Here is a 21,518-nt window from a genome sequence, read left to right as displayed (position 1 = left end):
TCGCGCCCTGGGCCAAAGGCAGGCGCCAAACCGCTGCGCCACCCAGGGATCCCTCCAAATCAAATTCTAAATGAAGTATTTTGATTTAAAAGTACAGGATTTTCTTTTTTTTATTATTTATTTATTTATTTATTTATTTATTTTTTCTTTTGATTTTTTTTTATTGGAGTTCCATTTGCCAACATATAGCATATCACCCAGTGCTCATCCCATCAGGTGCCTCCCTCAGTGCCTGTCAGCCAGTCACCCCAACCCCCCCGCCTACCTCCCCTTCCACTACCCCTTGTTCGTTTCTCAGAGTTAGGAGTCTCTCATGTGCCTTCACCCTCTCTGATATTTCCCCTGATATTTCCACTCATTTTCTCTCCTTTCCCCTTTATTCCCTTTCACTATTTTTTATATTCCTCAAATGAATGAGACCATATAATGTTTGTGCTTCTCCGAATGACTTACTTCACTCAGCATAATACCCTCCCATTCCATCCACGTTGAAGCAAATGGTGGGTATTTGTCGTTTAAATGGCTGAAGAATATTTCATTGTATACATAGACCACATCTTTATCCATTCATCTTTCGATGACACCGAGGCTCCTTCCACAGTTTGGCTATTGTGGACATTGCTGCTAGAAACATCGGGGTGCAGGTGTCCTGGCGTTTCATTGCATCTGAATCTTTGGCGTAAATTTGCAGCAGTGCAATTGCTGGGTCATAGAGCAGATATATTTTTAACTCTTTGAGGAACCTCCACACAGTTTTCCAGAGTGGCTGCACCAGTTCACATTCCCACCAACAGTGTAAGGGGGTTCCCTTTTCTCCACATCCTCTCCAACATTTGTGGTTTCCTGCCTTGTTAATTTTCCCCATTCTCACTGGTGTGAGGTGGTATATCATTGTGGTTTTGATTTGTATTTCCCTGATGGCAAGTGATGCAGAGCATTTTCTCATGTGCATGTTCGCCATGTCTATGTCTTCCTCTGTGAGATTTCTGTTCATGTTTTTTGCCCATTTCATGATTGGATTGTTTGTTTCTTTGCTGTTGAGTTTAATAAGTTCTTTATAGATCTTGGAAACTAGCCCTTTATCTGATAGGTCATTTGAAAGTATCTTCTCCCATTCTGTAGTTTGTCTTTTAGTTTTGTTGACTGTATCCTTTGTTGTGCAAAAGCTTCTTATCTTGATGAAGTCCCAATAGTTCCTTTTTGCTTTTGTTTCTTTTGCCTTTGTGGATGTATCTTGCAAGAAGTTGCTGTGGCCGAGTTCAAAAGGGTGTTGCCTGTGTTTTCCTCTAGGATTTTGATGGAATCTTCTCTCACATTTAGATCTTTCATCCATTTTGAATTTCTTTTTGTGTATGGTGCAAGAGAGTGGTCTAGTTTCATTCTTCTGCATGTGGATGTCCAATTTTCCTAGCACCATTTATTGAAGAGACTGTCTTTCTTCCAATGGATAGTCTTTCCTCCTTTATCGAATATTAGTTGACCATAAAGTTCAGGGTCCACTTCGCGTTCTCTATTCTGTTCCATTGATCTTTGTGTCTGTTTTTGTGCCAGTACCACACTGTCTTGATGACCACAGCTTTGTAGTACAACCTGAAATCTAGCATTGTGATCCCCCCAGATATGGTTTTCTTTTTTAAAATTCCCCTGGCTATTTGGGGTCTTTCCTGGTTCCACACAAATCTTAAAATAATTTGTTCTAACTCTCTGAAGAAAGTCCATGGTATTTTGATAGGGATTTCATTAAACGTGTAAATTGCCCTGGTAACATTGACATTTTCACAATATTAATTCTGCCAATCCATGAGCATGGAATATTTTTCCATCTCTTTGTGTCTTCCTCAATTTCTTTCAAAAGTGTTCTATAGTTTTTAGGGTATAGATCCTTTACCTCTTTGGTTAGGTTTATTCCTAGGTATCTTATGCTTTTGGGTGCAATTGTAAATGGGATTGACTCCTTAATTTCTCTTTCTTCAGTCTCATTGTTAGTGTATAGAAATGCCATTGATTTCTGGGCATTGATTTTGTATCCTGCCATGCTACCAAATTGCTGTATGAGTTCTAGCAATCTTGGGGTGGAGGCTTTTGGGTTTTCTATGTAGAGTATCATGTCATTGGCGAAGAGGGAGAGTTTGACTTCTTCTTTGCCAATTTGAATGCCTTTAATGTCTTTTTGTTGTCTGATTGCTGAGGCGAGGACTTCCAGTACTATGTTGAACAGCAGTGGTGAGAGTGGACATCCTTGTCTTGTTCCTGATCTTAGGGGAAAGGCTCCCAGTGCTTCCCCACTGAGAATGATATTTGCTGTGGGCTTTTGTAGATGGCTTTTAAGATGTTGAGGAATGTTCCCTCTATCCCTACACTGAAGAGTTTTGATCAGGAATGGATGCTGTATTTTGTCAAATGCTTTCTCTGCATCTAATGAGAGGATCATATGGTTCTTGGTTTTTCTCTTGCTGATATGATGAATCACATTGATGGTTTTATGAGTGTTGAACCAGCCTTGTGTCCCAGGGATAAATCCTACTTGGTCATGGTGAATAATTTTCCTAATGTACTGTTGGATCCCATTGGCTAGTATCTTGTTGAGATTTTTTGCATCAATATTCATCAGAGATATTGGTCTGTAATTCTCCTTTTTGGTGGGGTCTTTGTCTGGTTTTAGAATTAAGGTGATGCTGGCCTCATAGAACGAATTTGGAAGTACTCCATCTCTTTCTATCTTTCCAAACAGCTATAGTAGAATAGGTATGATTTCTTCTTTAAACGTTTGATAGAATTCCCCTGGGAAACCATCTGGCCCTGGACTTTTGTGTCTGGGAGGTTTTTGATGACTGCTTCAATTTCGTCCCTGGTTATTGGACTGTTTAGGTTTTCTATTTCTTCCTGTTCCAGTTTTGGTAGTTTGTGGCTTTCCAGTAATGCGTCTATTTCTTCTAGTTTGCCTAATTTATTGGCATATAGCTGTTCATGATATGTTTTTAAAATCGTTTGTATTTCCTTGGTGTTGGTAGTGATCTCTCCTTTCTCATTCATGATTTTATCAATTTGAGTCTTCTCTCTCTTTTTTTTAATAAGGCTGGCTAATGGTTTATCTATCTTATTAATTCTTTCAAAGAACCAACTCCTGGTTTTGTTGATCTGTTCCACAGTCCTTATGGTCTCGACTTCATTGAGTTCTGCTAGAATCTTAATTAACTCTTTTCTTCTGCTGGGCGTAGGATCCATTTGCTGTTTTTTCTCTTTCTCCTTTATGTGTAAGGTTAGCTTTTGTATTTGATGTATTTCCAGTTTTTGAATGGATGCTTGTATTGTGATGTCTTTCCCCCTTAGGACTGCTTTTCCTGCATCCCAAAGCTTTTGAACGGTTGTATCTTGATTCTCATTAGTTTCCATGAATCTTTTTAATTCTTCCTTAATTTCCTGGTTGACCCTCTCATCTTTTAGCAGGATGGTCCTTAACCTCCACGTATTTGAGGTCCTTCCAAACTTCTTGTTGTGATTTAGTTCTAATTTCAAGGCATTATGGTCTCAGAATATGCCGGGGACTATGCCACTCTTTTGGTATCGGTTCAGACCCGATTTGTGACCCAGTATATGGTCTATTCTGGAGAAAGTTCCATGTGCAGAGAAGAATGTGTATTCAGTTGAGTTTGGATGTAAAGTTCTGTAGATATCTGTGAAATCCATCTGGTCCAGTGTATCATTTAAAGCTCTCGTTTCTTTGGAGATGTTGTGCTTAGAAGACGTATTGAGTGTAGAAAGAGCTAGATTGAAGTCACCAAGTGTATTATTATCGAAGTATTTCTTCACTTTGGTTATTAAATGATTGATATATTTGGCAGCTCCCACATTCGGGGCATATATATTGAGGATTGTTATGTACTCTTGTTGGATAGATCCTTTAAGTATGATATAGTGTCTCTCTTCATCTCTTATTACAGTCTTCGGGGTAAATTTTAGTTTATCTGCTATAAGGATGGCTACCCCTGCTTTATTTTGAGGACCAGTTGAATGGTAAATGGTTCTCCAACCTTTTATTTTCAGGCTGTAGGTGTCCTTCTGTCTAAAATGACTCTGTTGTAGACAGCAAATAGATGGGTCCTGTTTTTTTTATCCAGTCTGAAACCCTGCGCCTTTTGATGGGGTCATTAAGCCCATGCACATTCAGAGTTACTATTGACAGATATGAGTTTAGTGGCATCATGATATCTATTCAGTCCTTGTTTTTGTGGATTGTTCCATTGAACTTCTTCTTAAAGGGGAATTTTAAGAGTCTCCCTTAAAATTTCTTGCAGAGCTGGTTTGGAGGTCACATATTCTTTCAGTTCTTGCCTGTCTTGGAAGCTCTTTATCTCTCCTTCCATTTTGAATGAGAGCCTTGCTGGTATTCTTGGTTGCATGTTCTTTTCATTTAAGACCCTGGATATATCCTGCCAGCCCTTTCTGGCCTGCCGGGTCTCTGTGGAGAGGTCTGCTGTTACCCTAATAATCCTCCCCATAAAAGTCAGTGATTTCTTGTCTCTTGCTGCTTTAAGGATCTTCTCTTTATCTTTGGAATTTGCAAGCTTCACTATTAAATGTCGAGGTGTTGAACGGTTTTTATTGATTTTAGGGGGGATCTCTCTATTTCATGGATCTGAATGCCTGTTTCCCATCCCAGATTAGGAAAGTTTTCAGCTAGGATTTGTTCAAGTACTTATTCTGGCCCTCTGTCCCTTTCAGTGCCCTCGGGAACCCCAAGTAAATGTAGGTTTTTCTTCCTCAGGCTGTCGTTTATTTCCCTTAATCTGTCTTCATGGTCTTTTAATTGTCTCTCTTTTTTCCTCAGTTTCCCTCTTTGCCATCAACTTGTCTTCTGTGTCGCTCACTCGTTCTTCCACCTCGTTAACCCTCGTCATTAGGACTTCTAGTTTGGATTGCATCTCATTCAATTGATTTTTAATTTCTGCCTGATTGGATCTAAATTCTGCAGTCATGAAATCTCTGGAGTCCTTTATGCTTTTTTCTAGAGCCACCAGTAGCTGTATAATAGTGCTTCTGAATTGGCTTTCTGACATTGAATTGTAATCCAGATTTTGTAACTCTGTGGGAGAGAGGACTGTTTCTGATTCTTTCTTTTGAGGTGAGGTTTTCCTTCTAGTTATTTTGCTCGGTGCAGAGTGGCCAAAAACAAGTTGTATTGGGAAAAGGAGAAAAAGAGAGAGAGAAGGAAAGAAAAGAGAATAAGAAAAAAGAAAAAAGGAAGAAAAAAGAGAAGAAAAAGAGACAGAAAAAGAAAGAAAGGGAAAAAAAAGGATGGGGGAAGCAAACAGAAATCAAAAAGAAAATAAAAAAACACGGGGGAGTATCTTCTGTTTCTGTATAGTTTAAGTCCCTTGACTTCCCCTGGAACTGGTCCGTCTAGCTGGTCTTCTGGGGGAGGGGCCTGCTGTGCTGATTTTCAGTTGTTAGCACTTGGGGGAGCCTCTCTGCCCCATGCCTGGTGCAGGGCTCAGTGGGGGTTGTTTACCCCGTGAGGCCCCGGGAGGAAGCCACAGTGGCGGGGGCAGCTCTGGGAACCTGGAGTCAGCCCCCGCAGTAACTCTGGGGCTCTCCGTCTGCAGGGCCTGGAGGCTCTGGGGTGGGGCCACTGATCTGCTCAGCTCTGGGCAGGAGCGTCCTTGCTGTCCTGGGCCCTCCCGGCCTCTGCCTGTCCCGGGGGAGGCTGGATCCTGGGCTGTGTCCCGGCGCCCTGTGCTCCGGGGCCTGCGCTGTTGGATTCGCGCTCCCGCCCCGCAGCCCCCTCCACGGAGCCGCCGCCCGAGCACCTCCGAGCTGCTCCAGGGTCCAGCTGTGCGCTCTGCAGCCCTTTAGGGAGCTCGGCTGAGGGGTGTGGCGTGCTCTCCCAGGGCGCAGGTGCCTGTTAGTGTCCCCGGGAGCCCGAGGGCATCCCCGCCCTCCTGGGTCCTGCTCTAACTCCCTGCGGGCCCCTTTCCGCCCGGGAAGGTTGGTGCAGCTCCTGCTCCTCCGGGACGGGGCTCTCCTGTCCTGGGGACACTCGCCCCGGCCTCAGCCCGGCTCCTAGCGGGCCCCTTCCCCTTGGAGGCCTTTTGTGTCTTTTTTTCTTTATCCCCGTCTTCCTACCTTGATAGAAGCGCGAACTCTTCTCACTGTAGCATTCCAGCTGGTCTCTCTTTAAATCTCAGGCTGAATTCGTAGATTTTCAGGATGATTTGAAGGTTATCTAGGTAATTTGGTGGGGTCAGGTCACTTGGAGACCCTACTCTTCTGCCATCTTGCCCCTCCTCTCAGGATTTTCTTTTTTAAAAAAAGATTTTATTTATTTATTCATGAGAGGCACACAGAAAGAAGCAGAGATGTAGACAGAGGGAGAAGCAGGCCCCCTGCAGTAAGCCTGATGCAGGACTCAGTCCCAGGACCCTGGGCTCACAACCTTAGCCGAAAGGCCGATGCTGGACCACTGAGCTACCCAGGCGCCCTAGTAACAGGATATTCTAAAAGGTTCCTAGAAAATCACACAAAAAAGATTTTTTTCTCATTAAAAGGGATATTATAATTAGGCTTGATACACTAAATTACACGGGGAGCACTGTCAAAAATAATATTAAGCCTTCTTCATGTTGTATAGGTGTTCTACAAATTATATGAAGTTCCTAGTAATCGAATATGTCTTAGTATAATGTTACCAGTAGTAATTCCAATTATTACCATAAAATATTATGTGTCAGAATAAAAAAATTTGATTACTGATTATTATAAATCTGTGTTCTATCCTTGAAATTTGCTAAATGGTAGCTCTTGTGTTTTTATCATAAAAAAGGTAACAATGTTGCTAGATTGTGAAGATTATTTCACAGTGTTGATGTATATCAAAACATCAAATTGTACACCTTAAACATACAATTTTTCCCAATTACACCTCAATAAAGATAGAACATTGATTATTGGTGTTTTCAATATGTGATGCTGGAAAAACTAGATATCTAAGAAATTATAAAAAATTATAAACTCACAGAATAAAGCAGAGGTAAAATCCAATTCATGACATTGGATTTGGCAATGATTTCTTGAATAGAATACCTAAAAACAAGCAAGAAAATAAATTGAACTTCATGAAAATTAGAACCTTTTGTTCAAATGACACTCTCAAGAGAGAATAGGAGAAGGTGTTTACAAGTCATATCTGATAAGGGATTGATATCTAGAATATATAAAGAATTCCTACAACTCAACAAAAAACAATGCAATTCAAAATGGGCAAAGGATGTCAATGGACATTTTTCCAAAGAAGATATACAAATGGCCAATTAGCTCAAGAAAAGATGCTCATCACTAATCTTTAGGGGAAAGCAAATAAAAACACTGAGCTACCATCCACTAGGATGGCTATTATTAAAAAAAACAAACAAACAACAACCCAGACAATACTAAGTGTTAATGAGGTGTTGAAGCAGGAATCCTGCACCTTGTTTGATGGGAAAGCAAAATGGTACAACTGGTGTGGAAAAGTGTATGGCAGTTCCTCACACACACAAAAAATTAAAGTAAAATTGCCATGATCTTTCCCTAATTCAACCTGGGTATCTTCCTTTCTGACTGCTCCCAGCATCAGCTTGTGAACCTCAAGTCATGATCACCACCTCTACATAGTCTCTGTCTCCTCAGTCTAACTCAGATTTCAACACCATAAGCTCTGTGTAAAAGTCTCATCTAACCCAATGTGTTCTGGAGACCCCAGGTGAAAAGAGTAAGAGAGTTGAGTGTTCCTGAAAGCAAGACTTAGCACCTCTAATACAGAATCTGGATGTTTCTGTGGGATGAGAGGAAAAGCCAGAAGTATATAGTCTCAGTAGGAGCTGTTGGGATGTATCATGGAGAATTAATTCAGATTAAACAACAAAGCAGCCCTTGTGAAAACCAACTTCCCCTCTCAGGACTATGGCAAATAGCAGATGCTGAGACCAGTCATAGGAGGAAAGCATTCCCTTTGACATTGTTATTAACAGTTGATAGTTATTGAGTAATAACATGGATAATTATAGCTCAATGATCTCACTGGATCCTCTCCAGATTGTGAGAGGTAGGCAGGACTGGGATAAGTGTCTCCACATGAGAGATAAGGAAACAATCCAAGAAACAGATTGAGTGCCTCATCAAGGTCACAAACTGGGATTTAAACCTAACTACCACTACCACTCATAAAACTTTAACTCAGCTCTGTCTACAAAATGAAGCAAAACATCAAAACTTCAAACCAAATAAACAGATGACTTTGACCTAATTGTAACTGAACTTCAGCTAAGTCACAATCCAAGCACACACAGTAGGCATCCATTTTCACATTCTGAGGAGGCTTTATTTCTCAGTAGGCAGGCACTACAGGGAAGGAAGGTGAGGGTGGAAAGAAGCTTAGTGATTGCCAAAACTGGATTATATTCTGCCTCAAGAGAGGCACTGAATGCCACAGAATGGTGGAGTATGGTCTGTAGGAAGCCAGGAGCAGGAACCCCAGAAGACCAGAGAGTGGGACAAAGGTCTCTAGAGTGACCTGCAGAGAAGGCATCATGCCCATCTTCGGTCACTTTCAGAATGTTCCTCAGGGATAGGCTGGCTGTTTCTTTTTCTTTTGGGAAAAGAGTGGGTAATTATGAGGATATAGCCAGACCTCTCCTTTCCATCTTTCTCTTTCCCAGCCTTCTCTCACTAAGAGGAAAACCACATCAGTTTTTCCTAAAACCAAAAGAAAATGAATTGAGCCTCTGGCTGGGGGGTGAGAACACATCAGGCTCATGATGGTAGGGAAGACCAGACGTACACAGGGCACAGTCAGGGAGGTGGCACGAATGGGGTGAGAGGAAAGAAGACCGGAGTGGGGAACTTATGGGCTCACAAAACTAGAATAGCCAGGATAATGGGAGAAATCAGACTGAAAATAGTAATGATTAGAGGGAATACCTGAAGGCTGAGTGGAGAGCCACTAGGAGAAGGGTGTGTAATGTTTCAGAGGAATAGGCTACAGCATGTGTGTGGAGGTGAGCCCAGGAGGGCATGGGCAGTGTCCCTTCCTCAGTACCTCTCATGCTCAATTTATCCTTGTCTCTGGCATTATTTCTTACCTCCTGATTCTTTTGTCTTCTAGCTTTCTCAACCTGTATGTCTGTTTATCGAACAAAGGACCTGCTTTCTATCCTCCTAAAGGCATTATATTCTACAAATTTCATATCCTTCCATGCCACCATTAGAAGAAATCCTTTTCTGCTTCCCAGGCCTGTGCTCCTGTGTTGTGCATTGGGAACCACTTCAAGGAAGCCTTAACTAAGTAACACAGACCAGGTTAGTTAATCCCTTATTGATGCCACTTGCTTTCCTTCTACTTCACATTCTGGCCTCACCATAGTCATAACTAATATAATAGTCCTAGGAAAAAAAAGGAAAAATCTGAAATAGGGAGATATAAGGGACAGTTTAATTACACTTGCTTATCAACGGTTTTAGCAACAACTAGCTGTATCTTTGCAGCATGGTCCTGTAAACAGAACCCTGAAGGGGAGTCAGAAGTTGTGAATTTAGTCCCAGCTCTGCTAGTTACTTCCTCCATGATCATTTGGGTACTCAGTTTCCCAATTACACCTTTCTAAAGCCCTCTAAAGTTAAAATGTATAGCCTACCAGGGAGTTTATAATACTGACTGAATACTCTAGGTAGGCACTCAGGGAAGAGGAGAGAGATGTTTGGAATTGGAAAAGCATATTCAAAAAAAAAAAAAAAGGAAAAGCATATTCACTTAGGATAAGGGTAGCAACACGGAAAGGAGGATATTCTTTTTTTATATAAATTTATTTTTTATTGGTGTTCAATTTGCCAACATATAGAATAACACCCAGTGCTCATCCCGTCAAGTGCCCCCCTCAGTGCCCGTCACCCAGTCACCCCCACCCCCCGCCCACCTCCCCTTCCACCACCCCTAGTTCATTTCCCACAGTTAGGAGTCTCTCGTGTTCTGTTTCCCTTTCTGATATTTCCTACTCATTTTTCTCAGAAAAGAGGATATTCTTTCATTCATTTAGGAAATATTTGGCAAGTTCCTTTCCTCCCTCTCTGAGTGTCCAAATTCTGAGAAGGAATGGTTTTCTGAATTCCATAAAGACAGTGGGAGTAAATATTTTAAAACCCCACAGTTCTGTTTTGTTTTGGGCTTCCACACTGTCCATCCCAGTGCTGTTTTAGAGGAAATGCAGATACACATTGGACTTGGAAAAGTTTCTAATAAGAGGACTTTCACTCTGATCTACGCAACTAAAATTATTTGATTTTATTTGACACACAGAGAGAGCACAAGCAGGAGGAGCATCAGGTAGAGGGAGAGAGAGGAGCAGACTCCCTACTGATCAGGGAGCCCAATGTGAGGCTCGATTCCAGGACCCTGAAATCATGACCTGAGCCAAAGGCAAAGGCTTAACCACCTGAGCAACCCAGATGCCCCTATGTAACTAAAATTGATGAAGAATTTCATTTCATAGAATTTCCATCTGTGAATGTGCCTAACATTGGGAGATAGTAAGCTTCAGTTTGAATTAGATGGTAATATACACCAGCAGGAGAGGAGAGAATTTCTTCAGAGAATCATTAATATACTTATTTAAAAGGCACTTATTGAGAATCAATAATGTTTAGTAGAGTCTGTGAATATAGAAGGCAGTCATAGGCCTTATATTAGAAGTACTCAGTCTGGTGAACAGACAGACACATGCACTGGCAACATGGATCATACTCTACTTGTGTTATTTAATTCAGTGCATTATGAGTCCTTATTGACAACACTGAGAAAAGCATTCCAGATAAACAGTATAAGCTATAAGCATGTCTTTCACAAAGTGACAGATAATCCAGTGTGGCTAAAACCAGGATGAATGTTCAAGGGAATGGGTAAGAAGTGAGGCTAATAATTTAAGCAGAAACAAGTCTGTAAGTATGTTGAGTAGTTTTGAATTTTCCTGGTAGCAGGAAGGTCTCATAAATGGTTTTCAGTAGGGATAGAACATGTGGTTGGTCACATTGTAGTGGTACGTTGAATAGGGGTAGAAGACTAAAGAGGAGGTTTTTTATTCAGATATAATTAACATAGTTTGACGTTAGTTTCGGGTCTACAACAGAATGATTCAACAATTCTATATATTACTCAGTGCTCATCATGATGCACATACACTTAATTCCCTTATTTCTCCCATCCTCCCATCCACCTCCCTTCTAGCAACTACCAATTTTTCTCTGCATTTAGGACTCTAGATTTTTTTTTTTGTTTTGTTTTGTTTCTGAAATTCCACAGATAAGTGAAATCACATGGTATTTGTCTTTCTCTGATTTATTTCACTTGGGATTATGCTTTCTAGGTCCATCCATGTGTTGCAAATGGCAAGATCACATTCTTTTTATGGCTAAGTAATATTCCATACTGTGTGGTGTGTATACATATCACATCTTTGTCTATTCATCTATGATGGACAGTTGGGTTGCTTCTACGTCTTGGTTATTGAAATAATCCTGCAATAAACATTGGGGTGTATATCTGTTTGAATTAGTGTTTTCATTTTCTTTTTTTATATTTTAAGATTTTATTTACTTTTTTGTATATATATATATATTTTATTAGAGTTTGATTTGCCAACGTTTTCATTTTCTTTTGGTGAATACCTAATAGTGGATTTACTGGGTCATACAGTAATTCTACTTTTAATTTTTTGAGAAACTTGCATACAATTTTCCACAGTGCCTGCACCAATTTGCATTTCCAACAACAGTGCACAAGGCTTCCTTTTTTTCCCACATCCTCACCAACATTTTTTTTTAATTTTAGCTCCTCTGACAGGTATAAAATGATATCTCATTGTGGTTTTTATTTTTATTTTTATTTTTTTTTTTCATTGTGGTTTTTATTTGGATTCTTCTGGTGAAAAGATGTTGAACATCACTAATCATGTGTCCATTGATCATTTATAGGTCTTCTTTGGAAAAATGTCTATTCAGGTCCTTTATCCATTTTTAAAACCAGATTGCTTTTTTTGATGTTGAATAAATACTTTATATATCATTTAGATATTAGCCCTTTATGGATATATCATTTGCAAATATGTTCTCCCATTCAGTAGGTTGCCTTTTTGTTTTGTTGATAGTTTCCTTTAGTATAAAACCCTTTCATTTTGGTGTGGTCCCAATAGTTTTTGATTTTGTTTCCCTTACCAGAGGAGACAGGTTTAAAGAGAGGTTTCTATGGCTGATGTTAAATTATTGCCTTTGTTTTCTTTTAGGAATTTTATGTTTTCAGGTCTCATGTTTAGGTCTTAATCCATTTTGAGTTTATTTTTGCATATGGTGAAGAAAGTAGTCTAGTTTTTCCAATACCATTTTTAAAAAAAGATGTTATCTCTTTATTCATGAGAGACACAGAAAGAGAGGCAGAGACATGGGCAGAGGGAGAAGCAGGCTTCCCACAGGGAGCCTGATATGGGACTCAAGCCTGGGACTCCAGAATCATGCCCTGAGCCAAAGGCAGATGCTCAACCACTGAGCAACACAGGTGTCCCTCCAATACCACCTGTTGAAGAGACTTTTTCCCATTGCATATTCTTGTCTCCTTTCTCATAGATTAATTGACCATAAAAGTGTGAGTTTATTTCTGGATTGTATTCTGTTCTATTGATCTATGTGTCTATTTTTGTGCCAATACCACACTGTTTTTATTACTACAGCTCTGTAATATATCTTGAAATCTAGGATTGTGATACCTCAATTGCATTGAATCTGTAGATTGCTTTGGATAGTATGTACATTTTAATTAATTCACCTTCTAATCCATGAGCATAGAATATCTTTCTGTTTGTGTCATTTCAATATCTTTGAAGGGGAGGTCATTATAGTGATACAGGCCAGAGATGATGTGAATTTGGGAAGACAAAAGGCATAGAAAGGAGAAAAGCAGCATGGGAGACAATTTAGGGGCTGGATAAAGGTGGGGGAGTATCACTGACTGAAATCCCTAGAAGCTTTGGCATCTGATAGAAGTCTCTGTGACTGGAGCATAATGAGAGGAGAGGTGGGAAGGGATAAAGATGAATAGTGAGTAGGGGCCAGACCATGCAGGAACTTATAAACCAGCATTAGGAGTGTGGCTTTTATCCTCATCAAATGATAATTCCATGAGGTCTTGAGACAAGCCTTGGCATGGTATAATTTGCCTTTTAAATGGATTATTTGGCTACAGAATAGAAAATGGAACAATAGCCAAACTGTGGAAGGAGCCTCAGTGTCCATCGAAAGATGAATGGATAAAGAAGATGTGGTTTATGTATACAATGGAATATTACTCAGCCATTAGAAACGACAAATACCCACCATTTGCTTCGACGTGGATGGGACTGGAGGGTATTATGCTGAGTGAAGTAAGTCAATCGGAGAAGGACAAACATTATATGTTCTCATTCATTTGGAGACTCCAAATGAATGTGTTCAATAATGATTTGATATGTATATTGCAGAATGGTTATCACAATAAATATAGCTAGCAATTCATCACCTCACATAGCTGCAATATTTTTCTGGTGATGAGAACTTTGAAGAGCTGCCTTCTTCGCAACTTTCAAATATATGCTCTAATGTTGTTAACTATAGTCACCATGCTGTATAGAACATCCCAAGAACTTATAACTGGAAGTTTGTACCTTTTGACTACTTTGGCCTATTTTTCCTGCCCCTAGCAGCCACAAATCTGTTTTGTTTCTGTGTAGCTAACACAGTGTTATATTAGTTTCAGGTATACAATATAGTGATTCAACAATTTCATATATTACTCAGTGCTCATTTTTTATAATAAATTTTTTATTGGTGTTCAATTTGCCAACATATAGTATAACACCCAGTGCTCATCCTGTCAAGTGCCCCCCTCAGTGCCCGCCACCCAGTCACCCCCACCCTCCTAAGAGAATTCTAATCCCCTTCATTTATTTTATCCATCCTCCACCGCCTCTGTTCCCATAACCATTTGAGCTCTATAGTTAAGAGTCTTTTTTGGTTTTTCTTTTTTCTCCTTTATTCATTGGTTTTGTTTCTTAAATTCTACATTTGAATGATGTCATTTGGTGTTTGTCTTTCTGTGATTGGCTTGTTTCAGTTACCATTATACTGTCTAGACCCATTCATGGTTTTGCAAATGGCAAGATTTCATTCTTTTTTATTGTTGAATAATATTCTATTGTATATATACACATATTCTTTATCCATTTGTCTATATGGACACATGGGCAGCTTCCCTAATTTAGCTATTATAAATAATGTGCAATAAACAGGTGCATGTATCCCTTTGAATTAGTGTTTTTGTATTCTTTATATAGTGTAATTAACATGATCATAGGGTCGTTCTATTTTTAATTTTTTGATGATCTTCCATGCTGTTTTCCAGAGTGGCTGCACCGGTTTGCATTCCTACCAGCAGTGCATGAGGGTTCCTTTTTTTATCAGTTCATTTTTAAAGGTTATATTTAAAAGTGAGATCATACAGTATTTTTATCTGACTTATTTCTCTTGTTCACATAATGCTCCCAAATTCCATCTATCCTGCTGCAAATGGTAAGATTTCCTTCTGTATGGCTGGATAATATTCCTGTGTGGATCACATTTTCTTTATCCATTCATCCATTATGCTAATTGTTTTACAACATCTCAATTCTCAGAAGAAACTAATATATAAACTGAGAAAAAAGAAAGAAACACTGATAAAAATTCTGGAAAACAGATGTTTAAGTTTTCTCAAAGAGAATGATGAAAGGTATAAAAAGGAAATAGAAAAATAAGGGGTCCTAGAAGGAAAAAGAATGATGTGAAATTCAGGGGTCAGTCTTTTTTTTTCTGCCCAAGTTGTCTTTATTTTTTTTTAATTTTTAATTTTTTTATTGGAGTTCAATTTGGCAACATATAGCATAACACCCAGTGCTCATCCCATCAAGTGCCCCCCTCAGTGCCCGTCACCTAGGCACCCCACCTCCCGCCCACCTCCCTTTCCACCACCCCCTGTTCATTTCCCAGAGTTAGGAGTCTCTCATGTTCTGTCTCTCAGGGGTCAGTCTTGCAAAAAGGTGAGAATGGAGCATTTCTTCCTCTGAATGGTCTGGATGCTAGAAAGGAAAGTGGGTGAAGGTAGAAGCTTGTAGAAATGGAAGTTAAAGTTAAGTGAAGGAAAACAATGATAGGTCTTTTCATATTCTCAAGTTGGCTGGAAGTAGGGCTTTAGTTGGTGAGATTACTGAGTATCAAATAAAGACCCATGGAATCCATGTTAGAGAAAAATTTATAGAACTCAGAGGAAAGTCAATTATTAGAAGATGCTAAGCTTAATTATTTTTCATACAGCCAAGCTATACACCTAAAGAAGAGAGACACTCCTTTCATAATTAGAGATGCAGCTTGAGTTTGAAGGCAACAGGAAGACAGTGAATGTTTTGGGTAAGGTTTGAACATAAAAGGGATCTACATCTTTTACAAAGTGGTCCTTGGCCGCACAGACCACAGAAAACTCTTTTTCCACTCAATTCCTCAATGAAAATTTCCCTGTGATACTAGCTCAATTGGTATTTAATGTTCTGATCACCTAATGATTTTTAAGCTCCTTGAGGGCAGAGATCATGTGTGTTTCAAGTGTATATTAGGATTATTTTCTAATTTAAGGTTTAGAAAGAAGATCAAGTGCTAATCCCTCAACAGGAATGTTCAGAATTTCAACTTGAGTGCCATAATTCTGACACTGAATACTCTCTGGAAGAACCTTGTGGAAATAGACAATAGAGGGAGAATTTCCAATGGCCATGTCAGCCTCCAATATCAGCTCAACCCATCCGGCACTCTTCATGTTGATGGGGATCCCAGGCCTGGAGCACTTGCATAACTGGATCGCCATTCCCTTCTGCTCAGCCTATACTTTAGCCTTGCTAGGCAACTGTACCCTTCTCTTCATTATTCAGGCTGATGCAGCCCTCCATGAGCCCATGTACTTCTTTCTGGCCATGTTGGCAGCCATTGACCTGGTCCTCTCTTCTACAACACTTCCCAAAATGCTGGCTATTTTTTGGTTCAGAGATCGGGAGATCAGCTTCTATGGCTGTCTGGTCCAGATGTTCTTTCTCCACTCCTTCTCTATCATGGAGTCAGCAGTGCTGCTGGCCATGGCCTTTGACCGCTATGTGGCCATCTGCAAGCCATTGCACTACACCACAGTCCTGACTAGGCCCCTGATCACCAAGATTGGCATGGCAGCTGTGGCTCGGGCTGTGACATTAATGACTCCACTCCCCTTTCTGCTCAGACGCTTCCACTACTGCCGAGGCACCATGATTGCCCACTGCTACTGTGAGCATATGGCTGTGGTGAGGCTGGCCTGTGGGGATACTCGCTTCAACAATATCTATGGCATTGCTGTGGCCATGTTTATAGTGGTGTTGGACCTGCTGTTTGTTATCTTGTCTTACATCTTCATCCTTCGGGCAGTTTTACAGCTTGCCTCTCAAGAGGCCCGCTACAAGGCCTTTGGGACATGTGTGTCTCACATAGGTGCCATCTTAGCCTTTTACACACCTGTGGTCATCTCCTCAGTCATGCATCGTGTGGCTCGCCAGGCTGCCCCTCATGTTCACATACTTTTTGCTAATTTCTATCTGCTCTTCCCGCCCATGATCAATCCCATCATCTATGGTGTCAAGACCAAGCAGATTCGTGAGCGGGTCTTAGGACTATTCCAAAGAAAGGATGCATAAGTGGAGAGTGAGGGAAAGGTGGAGAAAGAACGGGACAGATTAAATTCTGGAGTAGGGTCCGGGGTATGAGAGGAAATGGATGGATGACAGAGTTTCCATGTATAATGAAAATAACTAAATGATTTCCTGGTATAATGAAAAAACTAAATGATATCCTGAAACTCAGTCACCAGTCTGATCAGAATTGATGGGGCTATATCCTTTGGTAGCCTTTGGATTCAAACTGCTGACTTTGCTGTCTTCTCCAAAGAGCCTACTCTATCAAGAAGTTTGACAAAGGCTTGACCCACCCTCCTCTTGGTAAGGTCATCTAAAGACACAAAGATGATTTCAAGTTCATTTACTAAGACTGTGAGAATGTTTCTATCCAGATTCATTGGAATCAGGACCTGGGAAGGACCAAAATTTCGTCTGAGGCAACAGTACCTATATAGTTTGGGAACTGATGTCTAGTATCTAGCTAAACACTACTAGTTTAGGGGAGCTCATGATCTTCTAGAACTACAGGTTCCGAATCAGACAGTCTTGCATGTTAAAATTTATTTCTTCAGTTGACTTATTTTGACCTCTATATTCTCATGGCCAATCCCTCTCATTAAAAACTTTGGTAGAACATGTCCTCTGACATTTCATTATACATCATGCAACTCTTTCTTTGCTCATTTTCCACCAAGAATGTGAATTTTTCATTTACTTAATAATCCAGTCCCAACACATGGAGTACCAAATCTGTGCTAGGTGCTGGGAATACATATTTTGTTAGGGTGGGCATGTTACACTTAAGTCCTAAGTCAAAGAAGGAAATGCTAAACACAATAGGTTGTGACCTCTGACCTGCCTATCCCAAGGCCCAGTGTCATAAAAGAAATAGATAGGCAAAGCAGATGGGAAATAGGCATATTGACCTGTACTTTCTTTTCTTCTGTCCAATACAAAGTTACATTCTAGAAAATTCCCTTAATGTTAATCCTGACAAGTAGAATTCGTGTGGTCACACAAACCCTCATATACCATCTTCCACAAATGCATTCTTTTATTTTGTGATTCCCTTATTTCCTCAGACTACTGTTTAGAAATTATATCTCTATCTTATTCTGACTCCATTTCTGTCTCTGTCTCTACATATTATTTAGCTTTGAAAGAATCTGGGCCAGTGCCAGGGGGGTATGGAAAGCTGGAAGTTTCAAATAAGGGAAGCTATAGCAAGAACCCAGAGTCCTATGCTTGCTTCTGATCTCTGCTTTTATAATTCCCTCTGATACCAAAACATACACACACACACACACACACACACACACACACACACACACAGAAGTGATATTCTACTTTTAGTTCCTGTATGATTAAAAACCTCTTGTTTCTTGTGAGCATAGGTGAGACACGTGGAAAGCTTAAAAACAGCAAATATGAACAACACAAACAGAGTAGCATACCTCAAAAGAAGCTATTTCCAAAACAGAGGGCTTCTGATCTTCCTGATGACTTACACAAGGAATGTCACCAGCCTATAGAGATCATAACTATCCCTAGTGAGGAGTGAATGATTTTATTTCCATCATAAGTCCAATATTATAAAGATCCCACAGCCAGGTAATACATCTAATGTCAGAACCACCAGAATTAGTCACAAACAGCAAGTTATATCTTGAAATGGGTAAAAGAATTAGCACTCTAGAATTCTAGTGCTAATGAAAATATCCTTCAACAATAAAGATGAAAGAATGAGTTTTGCCAACAAAAACTGATGGAATGTGTCAATATTAGGCCTGCACTTAAAGCAAAACTAAAAGTAGTTCTTCAGGATGAAGGAAAATGAGCCAGAGAGAAAACACAGAATTGTAGGAGGGATTGAAGTACATCAGAAAAACTAAATATGTGAATAAATATAAATGAATATGGACTGCACAAAAAACTGAAAAGCAAATGGAATCGAGTTGAAGCATTCTAATAATCTACCAGTTACTTTTAAAATAGTTATCTAAGCTATGGTCATTCTGCACAACATGTGCTTTTTATCCCTGCAGAGCAGAGTCAAGCAAAGTTAGATACTTTGCTCCTTCACATCGTGCCTACTTTATCTGGCTCTTATCTGGGTGTTCTGACTGTAAACTATAGTCTTCTTCATTAAGTATGTTATCTCAGCCTCCCTGGCCATGGCTCTAGAGTCCTATTTCTTATAAGCATGACATGTCTAACTCAACAGTGTGTCTTGTTCCATCATTAGCCTTCTCTCAATCCAAAGCTGACTTTTTTCTGTCTTATCTGTAATTTGCCTAACACTAACTTTTGCCACATTAGGGTTTTGGTCAATTTCTCTCCATAGAGTCTGTATTGCTTCAGTCTTGCTGTGCTTAGCCAATTTAAAGCTCCAGATTTAAAGGTGTAATGTAGAGTGATGTCTGTGTGCATCAGTTGATTAAGCATCCAGCTCTTTATTTTGCCTAGGTCATGATCTCATGACCCTGGGATAGAGCCCTAAGTCAAGCTTTGTGCTCAGCAGGGAGTCCACTTGAGATTCTCTCTCTCCTCTGCCTCCCCACCTGCTCACTTGCTTGTACACACTGTCTCTAAAATAAATAAAAAAAAAGTGTTATGTAGAAATCCCACTTTGTCTCAATATCCCAGGCAATCATCCATCATGGGAAAGTGCTGAGGCCAATAGTTAGGAGAGGTAAAGTTAGATCCAGTATACTTTTGTCAAAAGGGAATATGTATAGCTGGGGTGTAGAGCTCTGAGATTGCTTTTAAAACATATAAATCTACCAAAACTAAATCATGAAGAATTAGAAAGCCTAAGCATAACTAGTTGAAGACTGAATCAGTAATCAAAAGCCTCCCATTAAAGAAAAATCCAGGAACAGAGGGCTGCATTGGTAAATTCTACCAAATATTTAAAGAATTGACACTACTCCTTCTGAAATTTGTAAATAAATAAAAAAAATAAAAGGAAGGAGTACTTTCAGACTCCTTTTATGAGGCCAGCATTACCCTGATATTAAAGCCAGACAAAGATATCACAAGAAAACGAGGCTAATATCTCTGATAAGTATAGATATGAAAATCCTCAATAAAATACCAACAAACCAAATCCAACAATACATTAAAAGGATCATACACCACAACTGACAGGGATTTATCCCTGGGGTTCTTCTTTTTTTAAAATTTTTAAATTTATTTATGATAGTCACAGAGAGAGAGAGAGAGGCAGAGACACAGGCAGAGGGAGAAGCAGGCTCCATGCACCAGGAGCCCCACGTGGGATTCGATCTCGGGTCTCCAGGATCGCGCCCTGGGCCAAAGGCAGGCGCCAAACCACTGCGCCACCCAGGGATCCCTATCCCTGGGGTTCTTCAATAAATTTATACATATATATCAATTAAGTATATGCCACATTAACAGGATAAGGGATTAAAAAATTCACATAATCACCTCAATAGATGCAGAAAAAGCATTCAAAAGAATTCAATATCCTTCCATGACAATTTCAAGTTCAGATTAAAAGGAAAATACATCAATTTGATAAAAGCTGTATATGAAGAGTCTGTAACTGACATTCTCAATGTGAAATGAATAAGACAGGAATGCCCACTCTTGAATATAAGAAATAGGGAAAGGGATCATAAGTGAAAGGAGAACTGAGTGGGAAAAATTAGAGAGGGAGACAAACCATGAGAGACTGCTAACTCTGGGAAGCAAACAAAGGGTTGTGGAAGGGGGGGATGGGGTAGCTGGGTGATGGGCACTGAGGAGGGCATTTGATGGGATGAGCACTGAGTGTTATAGTATATGTTGGCAAATTGAATTTAAATAAATAAAAAAGAATGCCCACTCTTGCTATTTCTATTTAATGTAGTATTGGAAGTCCTAGCCAAAGCAATTAAACAAGAAATAAAAGGTATCCAAATTGGGAAGGAAGAAGTAAAATTATCCTTTTGTCAGTTACAAATCTTATATATAATAAATCACAGAGACTCCTTAAAAATATTGTTAGAATTAAAACAAGTCAGTAAGTTCAGAATACAAAAATCAACATATAAAGATTAGTTTTATTTCTATACACTGACTGTCTTGAAATTAGGACAAAAATCCAATATACAATGGCGCCAAAAAGAATAAAACACTTAGGAATAAACTAATGAGGTGAAAGATTTAAATACCAAAAGCTATAAAATATCATTGAAAGAAATTAAAGACACACACACACAAAATGGAAAGACCTCTCATATTCATGGACTGGAAGACTTATTAAAATGTCCATACTACTCAAAGCAACTTACAGATTCAATGGGTTATAGAAATAGAGAAAGAATTCCACAATCCACATGGAACTACAAAATGCCATGAATAATGCTAAGAAAAACAATGCTAAGAAATGCTAAGAAATGCTAAGAAAAACAATGTTAAGACCAATGTTAAGAAAAACAAAGCTGGTGTCAGCACACTTCTAGATTTCAAAATATATTAAAAAGCTACAGTAAATCAAAATGATATGGAACTGGCATAAATATAGATAGGCAGACCAATGGAACGAAAAGAAAATCCGGAAATAAATCCACATATATGATCAATTGATCCTTGGCAGAGGTGTCAAGAATACATCCCTTCTCTTCAGCAAATGGTGTAGGGAAAACTAGGCATCTATACAAAAAGATAATTGTATCCTTATCTTTTACAGCATATACAAAAAATATCAACTCAAAATGGATTAAAAACTTAAACATA

At 39.5% G+C, this 21,518-nt stretch overlaps 1 protein-coding gene across 1 annotated transcript; it reads left to right on the top strand.

Moving 5' to 3' along the window:
• The first annotated feature begins 15,851 nt into the window (after positions 1–15,851).
• On the top strand, positions 15,852–16,796 carry LOC121476168 (olfactory receptor 52K1-like). Its single transcript, XM_041729899.1, has one exon. The coding sequence runs from the start codon at positions 15,852–15,854 to the stop codon at positions 16,794–16,796; it is 945 nt and encodes a 314-aa protein (XP_041585833.1).
• Positions 16,797–21,518: the final 4,722 nt, after the last annotated feature.

This window comes from Vulpes lagopus, chromosome 15 (genome assembly GCF_018345385.1).
Source record: "Vulpes lagopus strain Blue_001 chromosome 15, ASM1834538v1, whole genome shotgun sequence".
Taxonomy (NCBI): Eukaryota; Metazoa; Chordata; class Mammalia; order Carnivora; family Canidae; genus Vulpes; species Vulpes lagopus.
Note: the sequence above shows the minus strand (reverse complement) of the source record. Positions and strands in the feature narration are given on the sequence as shown.

Bases quoted from the DNA above. Each gene is read 5' to 3' on its own strand.
- LOC121476168 (XM_041729899.1), top strand. From the start codon at position 15,852: ATGTCAGCCTCCAATATCAGCTCAACCCATCCGGCACTCTTCATGTTG.